Raw genomic sequence first — 14,946 nt, forward strand, 5'->3', positions numbered from 1 at the left:
AAATAAAATAAAACAAAGTTCAAGTTCCTCATTTTGTTGTCTCCAGTGATGTTTACCTTCCCAAAAGTATGACTGTACATGATCTATTTTCCACTGATTAACAGGAAATTTAAAATAATTGTGTTAATATTAATCCATGTGTTGTGGTTTAACGCGGCTGGCAGCTAAACACCACACAGCCGTTCGCTCACCCTACCCCTCCCTCTCTGGGATGGGGGAGAGAAACGGGAAAGTGAAGCCGGTGAGTTGAGATAAAGACAGTTTATTAAGACAGGAATATAATAATAACAATAATAATAATAATAGTGATAATGATAATAGTATTAATAATAATAATGTGTAAGAAAACAAGTGATGCACAATGCAATTGCTCACCACCCGCTGACCGATGCCCAGCCTATCCCCGAGCAGCCAGCGCCCCACCCCAGCCAGCCACCCCTATATATTGTTTAGCATGACGCCAGATGGTATGGAATACCCCTTTGGCCAGTTTGGGTCAGCTGTCCTGGGTCTGTCCCCTCCCAGCTCCTGCTGCACCCTCAGCCTGCTCGCTGGCAGGACAGAGCAAGAAGCTGAAAAGTCCTTGGCCTGGTGTAAACACTGCTCTGCAACAATTAAAACATCAGCATGTTATCAGCGCTCTTCTCATCCTAATCCAAAACATAGCACCCTACCAGCTACTAGGAGGAAAATTAACTCTGTCCTAACTGGAACCAGGACAGATATCCACCCCTTATTCCATACCATTTATGTCATGCTCAGGTTACACTCTTTCCAATACATTCTAATTAATCACCATTTTCATCTATGGTATATAGCAATCATGGTAGTGATGACATACAGTATTATATAATAATTAACATACTACAATTCAACTCATGGGCTATTCTCACCCAGTATCAAATCCCCTTGAGGTACACACCGGACCTCCCCATTCTTTTGCATTACCCACCAAGTGCATCCAGGTCCCTGAGCAAAAGCAATTCCACGAATGGGTTTGCCTTTTCCTGAGGCAGGAGTAGCCCAGACTGTTTTACCCAGCATGTTTCTTACGTGCACTACAGGAACTTTATCCCCTTCTACAGTGCGTAACAGGTTTGATTGGGCAGGTCCAGCTCGGTTGGCAGATCCCCTCGTATTGACTAACCAGGTGGCCTTTGCCAAATGTGTATCCCAATTTTGGAATGTCCCAGCACCCATTGCTTTCAGTGTAGTCTTCAACAGTCCATTGTATTGTTCAACTTTTCCAGAGGCTGGTGCATGATAGGGGATGTGATACACCCACTCAATACCATGTTCTTTGGCCCAAGTGTCTATAAGGTTGTTTCGGAAATGAGTCCCGTTGTCTGACTCAATTCTCTCTGGGGTGCCATGTCACCATAGGACTTGCTTTTCAAGGCCCAGGAGAGTGTTCCGGGCGGTGGCATGGGGCACAGGATATGTTTCCATCCATCCGGTGGTTGCTTCCACCATTGTAAGTACGTGGCGCTTGCCGTTGCAAGTTTGAGGGAGTGTGATGTAATCAATCTGCCAGGCCTCTCCATATTTATATTTCAGCCATCGTCCTCCATACCAAAGAGGTTTTGACCGTTTGGCTTGCTTGATTGCAGCACATGTTTCACAGTCATGAATAACCTGTGCTATAGTGTCCATGGTCAGGTCCACCCCTCGATCACGAGCCCATCTGTAGGTTGCATCTCTACCTTGATGGCCTGAGGTGTCATGGGCCCATCGGGCTATAAATAATTCACCTTTATGTTGCCAGTCCAGGTCCACCTGAGCCACTTCAATCTTAGCAGCCTGATCCACCTCCTGGTTGTTTTGATGTTCTTCAGTAGCCCGATTCTTGGGCACATGAGCATCAAAGGTACATGGCGTACCTTTACAACCAGGTTCTCTACCCGGGCAGCAATATCTTGCCACAATGCCGCAGCCCAGATGTGTTTGCCCCTGCGCTGCCAGTTGTTCTGCTTCCATTGCTGTAACCACCCCCACAGGGCATTTGCTACCATCCATGAATCAGTATAGAGATAGAGAACTGGCCACTTTTCTCGTTCAGCAATATCTAAAGCCAGCTGAATGGCTTTCACTTCTGCAAACTGACTCGATTCACCTTCTCCCTCAGCAGCTTCTGCAACTCGTCGTGTAGGACTCCATACAGCAGCTTTCCATCTCCGATGCTTTCCCACAATACGACAGGACCCGTCAGTGAACAAGGCATATTTCTTCTCATTTTCCAGTAGCTTGTTGTACAGTGGGGCTTCTTCAGCACGGACCACCTCCTCCTCTGATGATATCCCAAAGTATTTGCCTTCTGGCCAGTCCATAATCACTTCCAAGATTCCTGGGCGACTGGGGTTTCCTATTCGAGCCCGCTGAGTAATCACTGCAACCCACTTGCTCCATGTAGCATCAGTTGCATGATGTGTAGAGGGGACCCTTCCTTTGAACATCCAGCCTAGTACCGGCAGTCGGGGTGCCAGCAGGAGCTGCGCTTCAGTACCGACCACTTCCGAAGCAGATCGAACTCCTTCATATGCTGCCAATATCTCCTTTTCAGTTGGAGTATAGCGGGCCTCAGATCCTCTGTATCCCCGACTCCAAAACCCCAGGGGTCGACCTCGACTTTCCCCAGGTTCTTTCTGCCAGAGGCTCCAGGTGGGACCGTTCTCCCCGGTTGCGGTGTAGAGCACATTCTTTACATCTGGTCCTGTTCGGACTGGCCCGAGGGCTACTGCATGAACTATTTCCTGCTTAATTTGTTCAAAGGCTTGTCGTTGCTCAGGGCCCCATTCAAAAGCATTCTTCTTACGGGTTACTTGGTAGAGCGGGTTTACAATCAGACTGTAATTTGGAATATGCATTCTCCAAAACCCCACGACACCTAGGAAAGTTTGTGTTTCTTTTTTGCTAGTTGGTGGAGACATAGCTGTTATTTTGTTGATCACATCCATTGGGATTTGACGACGTCCATCTTGCCATTTTATTCCTAAAAACTGGATCTCTCGTGCAGGTCCTTTAACTTTATTCTGTTTTATGGCAAAACCGGCCTTCAGAAGGATTTGGACTATTTTCTTCCCTTTCTCGAAAACTTCCTCTGCAGTGTCACCCCACACAATGATGTCATCGATGTACTGCAGGTGTTCAGGAGCTTCCCCCTGCTCCAGCGCAGACTGGATCAGTCCATGGCAAATGGTAGGGCTGTGTTTCCACCCCTGGGGCAGCCGATTCCAAGTATATTGGACTCCCCTCCAAGTGAAAGCAAACTGTGGCCTGCACTGTGCTGCTAGAGGGATGGAGAAAAATGCATTAGCGATATCAATTGTGGCATACCACTTGGCTGCCTTTGATTCCAGTTCATACTGGAGTTCTAGCATGTCCGGCACTGCAGCACTCAGTGGTGGCGTGACTTCGTTCAGGCCACGATAGTCCACTGTTAGTCTCCACTCACCATTAGACTTTCGCACTGGCCATATGGGACTATTAAAAGGTGAATGAGTCTTGCTGATCACTCCTTGGCTCTCCAGTTGACGAATTAGCTTATGGATGGGACTCAGGGAGTCTCGGTTGGTGCGATATTGCCGCCGGTGCACAGTTGTGGTAGCGATCGGCACTTGCTGTTCTTCAACCCTCAGCAACCCCACAACAGAAGGGTCCTCTGAGAGACCAGGCAAGGTAGACAACTGTTTAATGTCCTCTGTCTCCAAAGCAGCTATGCCAAAAGCCCAGCGGAACCCTTTTGGGTCCTTGAAATATCCTCTTCTAAGATAGTCTATGCCAAGGATGCACGGAGCATCTGGGCCAGTCACAATACGGTGCTTTTGCCACTCATTACCGGTTAGACTCACTTCAGCCTCCAGTACAGTTAACTGCTGGGATCCCCCCGTCACACCATAAATACAGATGGGCTCTGGCCCTTTATAGCTTGATGGCATTAGAGTACATTGTGCACCAGTGTCTACCAAAGCTTTATACTTCTGTGCGTCTGACGTGCCAGGCCATCGAATCCACACAGTCCAATAAACTCGATTGTCCCTTTCCTCCCCCTGGCTGGAGGCAGGGCCCCTCTAGTCCTGGTCAGAATCTTCGTTTCTGTGTTTAAAGGACTGCCTGCTGGAAGTTGGAGCCGCAAACTTTTCAGAGAACTCCTTTTTCCCAATTGTTTTCCTTTGCAATTCACGTACCCGTGCCTCTAGGGTTGCAGTAGATTTTCCATCCCATTTTCTCATGTCCTCTCCATGGTCACGTAGGTAAAACCACAGGGTGGCGCGGTGTGTGTGCCCACCACATTGTCTTCCTTGCATAGATGAACGTTTACCCCTAATAGCTGAGACACTGGTTTGTACAGGTGGGGAGGAAAATAATCTCTCTTCAAGTTGGTGGATCTTTTCAGAAAGTTTCTCCAAAGTATTCTCTTTTAGCTGGTGGACACTGGTTCGTTCAGGTGAAGGGGAAGATAATCTTTCTTCAAGTTGGTGGATCTTTTCAGAAAGTTTCTCCAAAGCATTCTCTTTTAGCTGGTGGACACTGGTTCGTTCAGGTGGAGGGGAAGATAAATTCTCTTTAAGTTGGTGGACCTCTTAAGAGAGTTTCTCCACAACTGAGACACAGGCCTGTAGGGAAGAGGAGAGATTTCCTTCGTACTGCCGGAGTATTTTAGTCACTTCATTCACTGTGGGATTCTCCTCCTCTTTCCAGGTTAGTATTGCCAATGAGCTGGCATATGATGATGGTGCACTCTGTACAAACTTCCGCCACATGGGTAGTGTACACCGGACTGCATCTGGATCTGCGGATGTTTGTGCGTCGTCTAGGTCCTTATAAATTACTTCCCGTATGGCCAATTCCCTCAGGTACTGAATTCCCTTCTCCATGGTGGTCCATTTGCCTGGTAGACATACAAGTTCTTCCTTGAAGGGATACCTTTCCTGCACAGCTAACAGGAGACGCCTCCAGAGACTGCGAGATCGTGCTCCATCTCCAATTGCTTTGTCAATGCATGCGTCCCTAGCAAGGGATCCCAGCCGCCTGGCTTCCTTGCCCTCTAGTTCCACACAATTGGCTCCGGTGTCCCAGCACCGGAGCAGCCAGGTGACAAGCTGCTCACCTATACAGCGACCAAAATCTTTTCGCACATCTCGTAGCTCACGCTGGTATAGAGTCCGGGTAGTTACTGTTGATTTTTCGACATCCCCATCCTCATCTTCAGTCTCCTGCACCTTTGATGGCCCAGCCTCGTCTTCACTATGCCCAGACTTAGCAGAAGACTGTCTGCGTTCTAAACGACCTGAGCCTCTATACCATTTTTTCACCTTGTCTACAGGGGCAACTTGCACTGCTACAGCTCATTTCTCTAACCCAGACACAGGGTCTGCCACAGGGGTTGGAATACCCTCTGCGGGGTCAACTTGCACTGCTACAGCTCGTTTCTCTGACCCTGCCACAGGGGTTGGAATACCCTCTGCGGGGTCAACTTGCACTGCTACAGCTCGTTTCTCTGACCCAGACACAGGAGTGGGAGCGGCTGCAGGAGCCGGAGCTGGAGCGGCTGCAGGAGCTGGAGCTGGAGCGGCTGCAGGAGCTGGAGCTGGAGTGGCTGCAGGAGCTGGAGCTGGAGCGGCTGCAGGAGCTGGAGTGGCTGCAGGAGCTGGAGCAGCTGCAGGAGCTGGAGCTAGGTTGCTAGTAGCATCAATTGCAGCTCGATAGGCACAAGCCAGACCCCAGCACACTACAGTGATTTGTGTCACTTTGGAACTGCCAGAGTCATGACACCTTTTTTTCAAGCATTCTGCCAGCTTTTTAGGATTTTGCAGTTGTTGAGGGGTGAATGTCCAAAACACTGGAGGTGCCCACTGCTCTAGAAACCTGCCCATATCCTCCCACACTCCCTGCCACTCGCAACTATCCCGCCTAAAGACAGATCTCTGGATGAGATTCCTAAGTAGTTGTTTAACCCTCAACAAAACCTGAAGCGCATTCAGGAGACATAACAACAAGAGCAGGCTGGTCTGAGTATCCCAAGGATATTCAACATCTCGGAGAACCACCGTAACTAGCTCGGGGGATAAGAGGGTGGTGAAGGAGAAAGGGAGAGTGAACAGGGAGGGAAACATGTCTTCCCCTGTCCCCTTCACAGATTGGCTCCCTAACGAAAACAGGCAATAGGTGTAATTGCTAATAGTTTCCGAGATATGGGTTCCAAAGTATAGAGTCGACGTCAGTGCTGAGTACAAATACCAGGTTAGAGTCGTGACCAGATATTTCATCATTTCATAAGCCATTGTTACACCGCACAGTACCATAACAATCTTAAACCAGGGCCCGGAAAGGATAAACAGCGCGACAGGGAGCACATACAGAAAGTAACGTGCTATAAAACTCAATTTGGAAAACAGGCACAGCAGACCGGAGATTAAGGCAATCAACATCTTGACTAGCAACTATCAAGCAGGTCCAATACTTATACCAATTTTAGTTTAACACACTCATGTCAAATTTGTCGATATCTCAACCCTTCGAGCCCCACGTTGGGCGCCAAAAGGACTGTTGTGGTTTAACCCGGCTGGCAGCTAAACACCACACAGCCGTTCGCTCACCCTCCCCCCTCCCCCTCTGGGATGGGGGAGAGAAACGGGAAAGTGAAGCCGGTGAGTTGAGATAAAGACAGTTTATTAAGACAGGAATATAATAATAACAATAATAATACTAATAGTGATAATGATAATAGTATTAATAATGTGTAAGAAACAAGTGATGCACAATGCAATTGCTCACCACCTGCTGACCGATGCCCTGCCTATCCCCGAGCAGCCGGCCCCCCCACCCCGGCCAGCCACCCCTATATATTGTTTAGCATGACGCCAGATGGTATGGAATACCCCTTTGGCCAGTTTGGGTCAGCTGTCCTGGGTCTGTCCCCTCCCAGCTCCTGCTGCACCCCCAGCCTGCTCGCTGGCAGGACAGAGCGAGAAGCCGAAAAGTCCTTGGCCTGGTGTAAACACTGCTCTGCAACAATTAAAACATCAGCATGTTATCAGCGCTCTTCTCATCCTAATCCAAAACAGAGCACCCTACCAGCTACTATGAGCTACTTAACTCTGTCCTAACTGGAACCAGGACAATGACACCTGGCCTCTGTTGTGGCACCTTGTTAATAAAAGTAAAGTTGCTCAGTGCTCAGGGCTCTTCTTCCCAAACTGGAGTGCAGAAGACGCTCAGGGAATGCCAGGCTCAAGGCCTCACTCTTATGCTTGGGTGCCACCTGAACACAGGGGCAGGAGGGCACGGGGTGGGGGGTGAGGGAGTCAGGGCTGGACTGAGTCGTCACTGGTGGATTCCCAGTGCCCCTGGAGGCCCTGACTGGTCAAGAAGCAGCTTCCTGGGATTGAAACGTGACAGGGCTGGCGGCATCAGGGAGGTATCGGGAGCCACCAGGATATCCTAAGGGTTCTCCTGGGATGCCTTGTGTGTGCCTTGTGTTGGGTGGGCAGCGAGTGGGTCTTCACAGTAAAGCTAAGCCAAAGGATGCACGGGCTGATGAGAGCTCTGCAATGCCAGGACACACAGCGAGGCCACAGCACAAAGGACTCAGAGGCCTTCAGTGAACTGTAGGAAAGGACCAAGACTGGGTGAGCAGGCAAGGTCCGGGAGGTGGGGAGAGGTGGGCAGGGGCTGGGCTGGGCTGGGCAGTGCCCGTCAGAGGGCACCAGCAGCGTCAGGGAGCGGTGGCAGCATGCAGGGGAGGGCTCCCAGCAGGGCTTGGTGCTGCAGAGCCAGGGCTGGGGAAGGGAGCCCAGAGCTGCAGGGGCAGGGGACACGAGGCCGCTCGGGGCCCTTGCTGGCCTGGGCAGAGCAGGAAGGGGGCCCAGGGCATTCGTCCCCTCACCGCAGCCTGCCACGACCTGCATGGCGCTCACGGAGCATCCAGGGCCAGGCTCTGCGCCGTGGTGCACAGGGAGAGGGCAAAGCCTCTCTGAAGAAGAGGCTGAAAGTGAAAAAGGTCCCTCCGCTGCCCCGTGGTGTGACAGGGCCTGGGTGGGACAGCTTACCTTTATTTGAGGTAGTTCTTGTGTAATTTGCATTGGTGATGGCACAAAAAGACAGTTCCTTCAGCAGTGATGTACATCCTTCTTCATGTTAGGACACAACTCAACGTCCTTCACTCTGCTTTATCTCACAGATGAACTGGATTAGGTCTCCTTGATTACTCTGAGGCACAATGCAATGCTTTTTGCCTTCTGACACTCCAGCACAATATGTGTGACTTTCCCTTACTCTGCGCATTGACCTGACGGGTCATTTCACATTTTTCACTTTCAAAACCCTAGTTGGAAGGGGATGATTTCCCAAACTGGGGCAGGTTGATGGGTTCTGGTTCAGCCATTTGAAGCGTGCTATATTTGAGTTTCTCAGCCTGAATTTGCTAAAGATGACCCAGGAAGGTAAATGCATGTTCAGGTGTCTCGAAGGAATAAGGGGTATCATGGGTTAAGTAGGAATAAGAATATCATGGGTTTCCAATGGCCATTTCAAATCTAGGTCAGTCCCAGGAACCCACAGAAGAAGGGATTTGTCTTTGAAGGGGTTTCCTGTGCTGGGCTGGGCTGCAGTTACAGGGACAATGACCACTGCTGACAGTGGAGGTGCTCTAGGAACTCCACCTGGCTCCACCGGATTTTCCCAAAGGTCTCCATTCTCGTGCAGGTCTTTTCTGACATCTGCCGGTCCAGGGAAGTGCCTCAAACACAACTGGGCCACAGGAGGTTTTCCCTGGTTATGCTTATGGTCAGACAGCAAGGCTCTGCCTCAATACCCTGTAATTTTTTTAGTACTTAACTAATAAAGCAAGTACTCATCAGCTCAAATGATTCAACCCCTTCCATTAAATGTCTCACGAAGGAGATCATGAAGAAATGTGAATTTTCAGGATGTATATTCATCGCAGGAGAAGAAATCCTGGTGTTCACCTGTACTTGCTTTGTCATTCCTTTGTCTATAATGGTGTGCTCCCTCATCTTCCAGGAAGAAAACCTGACTTGATTACACAGACCCTGCTGAATGTCCCCTTTCCAGCTGCCTGTCTGGACCTATGCACTTCCCATGGTTCTCCTGCTTTGCCCTCCCCTTACTCTTGGATCATTCAGACCGCTCTCACCAACCCAGTTGCTGCTTTGAGTTTCAGTGAGTTCCAGCTCTCCCATCTCTCAGCAGTCTTTCTAATGGTTTCCTTAGCAAGAAACTCATCATTTATCGTTGAATTAGTATCATATGGATTAATATTAACACTATGATTTTAAATTTCCTATAATTCAGTGTTAAATATATCATGCACAGTCATCCTTATTGGAAGGTAAACTTCCCTGGAGGCAACAAAATGAGGAACTTGAACTTTTTTTTTTTTTTTTAATTGCAACATGATTACCTGATGTTTGTTTTTAAATAAGAAAACCCTGCTCTTCCTACCAAAGCAGGGCACCAAAGGAGCAATCTTAGACCAATATCTATAGGAAAATGATGCTCCAAATTCAAATGCAACAATATTCAGCCTTTAAAAGGAGGAAAGACTTCTATCAGATGCTCTTTGAAATCTTCTTCCTTAACTACACCATGAAAGCTCTCCAATTAGCTCCACAAGTCTTGAAGACTTGAAGAAAATTATGGGAGAGATATGGCTGCTTAGGACTTTTTCTGTTTTAATGAGTTCCATGGTGTATTTTGGTGCTCAGTCTATGAAGATCAGGTACTGAGAGGAGAATGATGCAACTGCTTGAGAAAGTAAAGTCAGGAGGAAAAGTTGAAGTGACTTGGAGTATTAATGGGCCCCACTGAGGGCTGTTCCTAACAAAGCCTCCCCAGGGACTTGTTAGGGCACATAATTGGAGGCCATGATTCCAGCCAGGCAAAGCGCTGTGCTGAGAAAAGTCTTGGTTGGTTTTGGTGAAGCAGAAGGGCCAAGGCCTGACCCCAGCCCCTGGGAGGGGAGATCCTGCACCCCCCCGTCTGGCTCAGGGCTCTTCTTGGGGTCTGTATGATGTGGTGGGCAGTGTGATGCCACGAGAAGAACTTCATTAGGACACCTCCCCACCCCTGCACAGGGTATCAAGGAAGCAGTGAGGCCCCATTGCAATGACTATATCTCGTCTCCTCAGAAGCTCTAGCCAAAGGGACAAAAACGTCAGGGCTGTTGGGGCCTTCCCTTCTTGCCAGCACCCTCTGCCTTCTCCTCTGCAGGCTTTCCTATGCTGTCCCACTCTTTGTCCTATTTCCTTGAAGTCTGCAGACACCCATCTCTGTCCACCACCTTGCTCTCATCCAGGACTTTCCATCATCTCACCCATGTCTCATCAACCCTCACCAGCTGTTCCTTGAAACACAAAGCCTGGGTGTTATCATAGACTGTCTCTGGGTGACGTCTGTCACCACAGCACGATGCTTTGAGGGACATTTCTTCTTCCTCCTTGTGGCCAGTGCCACCCTTCCAAGGTGCACTTTGTGGCAGTTTTCCTCTCCTGCTCTTTCCTACTACCAAAGAAAGCTCCATCAGGGTGGAAACCACTCCTGAAGCAGGCATCCCAACCCACCAGGCTCCTTGCGGCCTGTCAGCCAAGCAGACAGAAGTCACCTCAGCAGCATCTTCCAAGGCCTGGGCCTGCTGCTGGCCTTGCAGCTTCTTGGCTAGACACAGCCAAGCCTTGGGCCTCCTGCTGTCCAGTGCTGGACTCAAGCAGAAGGGACAGGACAACCCCTCTGCGGGCCTTCTTTGTGTCTGGGTCCTCCTGGGGATGGAGGCAGAGGGGATCCCACAGGCAGCATGCCAAGCAGGGGCCTTCTGCTGGCCTAGCAGGGCCACTGGCAGATGTCAGCCCCAAAGTGCACATCCCAGGGAGAAGCCAAGGCTGACCTGCCACCTCCAGACACAAGGGACCTCACAGTCCCTTTGCGTGACACGTTCCTGCTGCTGCCCTATCAGCTGCAGAGACAGAAGTGACCTCCCAGTCACTGCCCCAGTCACATTCGTCCTGCTGGGGCAGGAGATCCTGAGGCAGAGCTGAGCTCTCTAGTCTCTTTGGGACTAGGGCTCACTTTTCTGGGTTAGAAATTTAGCAAATTTGTTTTTCAGGTTAGGGTGTCAGGTCTGTGGTTAGGTTATGGGCAAGCTTTGTGGAATAGTTTTTTGTTCTACGTCTGCCTAGAAGTCTAGGTTTAATAGAGGATTTTAATGCTAGTGTTAAGGGCAGGGATTAGGGTGAGCACAAGATTAAAAGCAAGGGATTGGGCTATGGGCTGAGTTTTGCTTCATGGAATACTTTGATTTCAAGCATTAGACTAGTAGATTCCTGTGAGGGTGTTGGAGTAGCATTTAGGTTTAGGGATTTAGGTTACTCTTTAAAATTGGGTAACGGCCTTACATCAATGTTTCAATTCAGTGTTAAAGCAGCATCAACATTACCTGAAGCCTCTTACCTCTATGAAATCATTGTAGAGGTTCGCTTAACCTTCCCTCTCCGTCTCTAGTATGGGGGGAGAGAATTAGAAAGAAATGAAAACTTGTGGGTTGAGATAAATAGAAAAGGATTTATTAGGACAGGAAAAAAAGGATAATAATAACAATAATAATAATGTTACAAACAAGTGATGCACAATGCAATTGCTCACCACCCGCTGACCGATGCCCTGCCTATCCCAGAGCAGCCGGCCCCCCACCCCGGCCAGCCACCCCTAGATATTGTTTAGCATGACGCCAGATGGTATGGAATACCCCTTTGGCCAGTTGGGGTCAGCTGTCCTGGGTCTGTCCCCTCCCAGCTCCTGCTGCACCCCCAGCCTGCTCGCTGGCAGGACAGAGCGAGAATCTGAAAAGTCCTTGGCCTGGTGTAAGCACTGCTCTGCAACAATTAAAACATCAGCATGTTATCAGTGCTCTTCTCATCCTAATCCAAAACAGAGCACCCTAACAGCTACTAGGGGGAAAATTAACTCTGTCCTAACTGAAACTAGGAGAAATGCTATACCTAAGGGTCACGATTTGCCTGAGATTGACTTGAGTTAAGCTAGAAAAGAGAGACAGAAGTTCCTTACTAAGTAAATACTACAACTAGAATCAGCTTCTTCAGTGTGGCTTTCAGCTCCTGGTTCCTCATGCTATAGATGAGGGGGTTAACTGCTGGAGGCACCACTGAGTACAGAACTGCCACCACCAGGTCCAGGGATGGGGAGGAGATGGAGGGGGGCTTCAGGTAGGCAAACATGGCAGTGCTGACAAACAGGGAGACCACGGCCAGGTGAGGGAGGCACGTGGAAAAGGCTTTGTGTTGGCCCTGCTCAGAGGGCATCCTCAGCACTGCCCTGAAGATCTGCACATAGGACGCCACAATGAAAACAAAACAACTAGATGCTAAACAAACACTAAATACAAGTTCTCCAACTTCCCTGAGGTAGGCATCTGAGCAGGAGAGCTTGAGGATCTGGGGGATTTCACAGAAGAACTGGTCCACAGCATTACCTTGGCAGAGGGGCAGGGAAAGTGTAGTGGCCGTGTGCAGGACAGCATTGAGAAAGCCACTGCCCCAGGCAGCTGCTGCCATCTGGGCACAAGCTCTGCTGCCCACGAGGCTCCCGTAGTGCAGGGGCTTGCAGATGGCAACGTAGTGGTCATAGGCCATAACAGTAAGAGTAAAATATTCTGCTGATATGAAGAAGAGAAGGAAAAAGACCTGTGCAGCACACCCTTGATAGGAGATGGCCCTGGTGTCCCAGAGGGCATTGGCCATGGCTTTGGGCAGAGTGGTGGAGATGGATCCCAGGTCGAGGAGGGCGAGGTTGAGGAGGAAGAAGTACCTGGGGGTGTGGAGGCGGTGGTCGCAGGCTACGGCGGTGAGGATGAGGCCGTTGCCCAGGAGGGCAGCCAGGTAGATGCCCAGGAAGAGCCCGAAGTGCAGGAGCTGCAGTTCCCGCGTGTCTGCGAATGCCAAAAGGAGGAACTTGCTCACGGAGCTGCTGTTCGGCATTTCCTGCCCTTCATCAGGGAGACTGAAAAGAAGAAAAAATAGAGACTCTAGGGGGAATTTCTTTGAGAAATACTCATATCAGTCCTCATGAAAGCCTCCACCTTGCCTTTCTTTCCACGTGACCTTTGTCTCTTTCCCAGGCTGAAGCCCTGCTGTGTGCTTGCTGAGTGTCCTGTACACAGCAGCCACCTCTGCCCTTCAGCTCCCCATGGGCCACCTCTTCTCCACTGCAGTGCTACCTGTTGTTGAGTTTGCAAGACTCAGCCAGAGGTCGCGTCCAGGAGGGCTGCTCTGTCCATCCCCTGGTGCCCAGCTGCTGGTTGCTTGCAGCACTCAGCTGGGGGATGGCTCTCAGAGGTTATGCTGAAAAATCACCTGGGCTGTGCTGGGAGGAGAGGGCACCAGCTCCAAGTGCAGGTGGAAATGCCTCCCTTTCAGCCCAGCACTGCAAAATTCAAGGACAAGTACATGGCAAGGATGCTGATTAACAGGGAGAGATCAAGGGACCTCGCGTATAACAAAAGCTCTAACGTATGCTCTGCAGCAGCTTCCTCTCACCGCCTGCCCATGTCCCTGCTGCCTGCAGCTGTCCCTGCCAGCAGCTCTTTCTCTGTCCCCACGTCTCCTCCCGTCCATGCTCACAGACCCCATCCCACCCGCTGTGTGCCCAGCTCTGACCTGCAGACACCTCCCGGGGATGGGGACAGCTCTGGGGACATCTCCCTGTCTGCAGGTCCTAAAGACCAGCTCAGAAAAGCCCTGGTGCAGTCTGTAAGCAGGGAGAAGGGAAGGGATATTCTCAGGTTCCTCACTAACCTGTTTATGTCTCGATTCAATGCAGTAGGAAGTTCCATCGTCTCTGCAATCCCTACAACTCTGTTAACACAGAGCCTGCACAAGAATCAGCAGGAAAATGCAGGCAGAAACTGCAGAAAGTGCCTCCTCTTTGCAGGCAGCCCCTGCCCTCCTCTTCCTCTGCCCAGGGCTGCCCTGCAGCACCTTCTCCTCCACACCGCACAAGCCATGAGAGACATCCTGGCAGCTCCTGGCAAGGCAGAGATGTCCCGGACCCAGGAGCCCCTTCCAGGAATGTCCCCTGCACTGTCCTGCAGCCAGAGACTTACCATGGGCAGAGCTGTGAAGGTTTCTCCTGCACTGAGCTCTCCTCTGCCCACACCCTGCAGGCTGCCTGGAATCCCTTTCTGCCTGGGTGCCTGCGGTCAGAGCCCCCAGCCCTGCTGCGCTGTGCACAGGAGCTGCTCCTGGGCACAGCTGTCTCTCTGCACCACGGCCCTCTTGCCACGAGCTCTCTCTGTCCCACGAGCCCGGCCCAGCTCAGCACCAGACGCCCAGACCAAGGCATTGGAATCCCCCCTCGGGGGGCTCTGCTGAGGAGCCCACGAACCTCAGGCACTGAGAGACAATTGAAGACATCTCTCAACAAGTCCAAGTCAGAGGCAAGTTTCCTGCAGTGTCCCCCTGAGGGCCAGCACTGACACAGCCTCCCTTGGAGCTTGTTAGAGCAGAGCATTGGAGGCAGTGAGGACAAGGAGACAAAGGCACTGTGAAGGTGACCCTAATGTGTAGGAAAACTGGATGTGTTTCAGCAAGCACAAGGGCCAGGCCTTGACCCCTAGCCCCTGGGAGATCCTTTCCCTTCACACACTGCTCAGGGCTCTTCCTGGGGCAGGAGGAGATGGGGATGTGCATGGCCAAGTGCAGGAGAATGGTTCGAGCCCTGCCTGGTTCGTGGGTGGGGGCGAGGAGGCAATGAGGCCCTGGTGCTTTACCGAGAAGCTGCCTCCTCCTAGGCCTCAGTGGCAGAGACAACAGCCAGAGCCATGGACACAGAGCCCTGGGTCCTGTTGGGACTTTCAGCCTTGTCAGAGGCCTCTGTCCTCTCCACACCAGGCTATCTGAGGGACTCCCAGACCTGCAC

The 14,946-nt window shown here is 50.7% G+C and overlaps 1 protein-coding gene across 1 annotated transcript; it reads right to left on the reverse strand.

Annotated features, from left to right (window-relative positions):
- Positions 1–12,077: 12,077 nt before the first annotated feature.
- LOC310890584 (olfactory receptor 14C36-like) lies at positions 12,078–14,576 on the reverse strand (the record flags this gene model as incomplete). Its single annotated transcript, XM_083852902.1, has 1 exon — positions 12,078–14,576. Exon 1 carries the CDS (start codon positions 13,005–13,007, stop codon positions 12,078–12,080), a length of 930 nt encoding a protein of 309 aa, XP_083709028.1. The 5' UTR covers positions 13,008–14,576.
- Between the last annotated feature and the right edge of the window lie 370 nt (positions 14,577–14,946).

The sequence above is a fragment of the Anser anser genome (genome assembly GCF_964211835.1).
Source record: "Anser anser genome assembly, contig: HAP1_SCAFFOLD_32, whole genome shotgun sequence".
NCBI lineage: Eukaryota > Metazoa > Chordata > Aves > Anseriformes > Anatidae > Anser > Anser anser.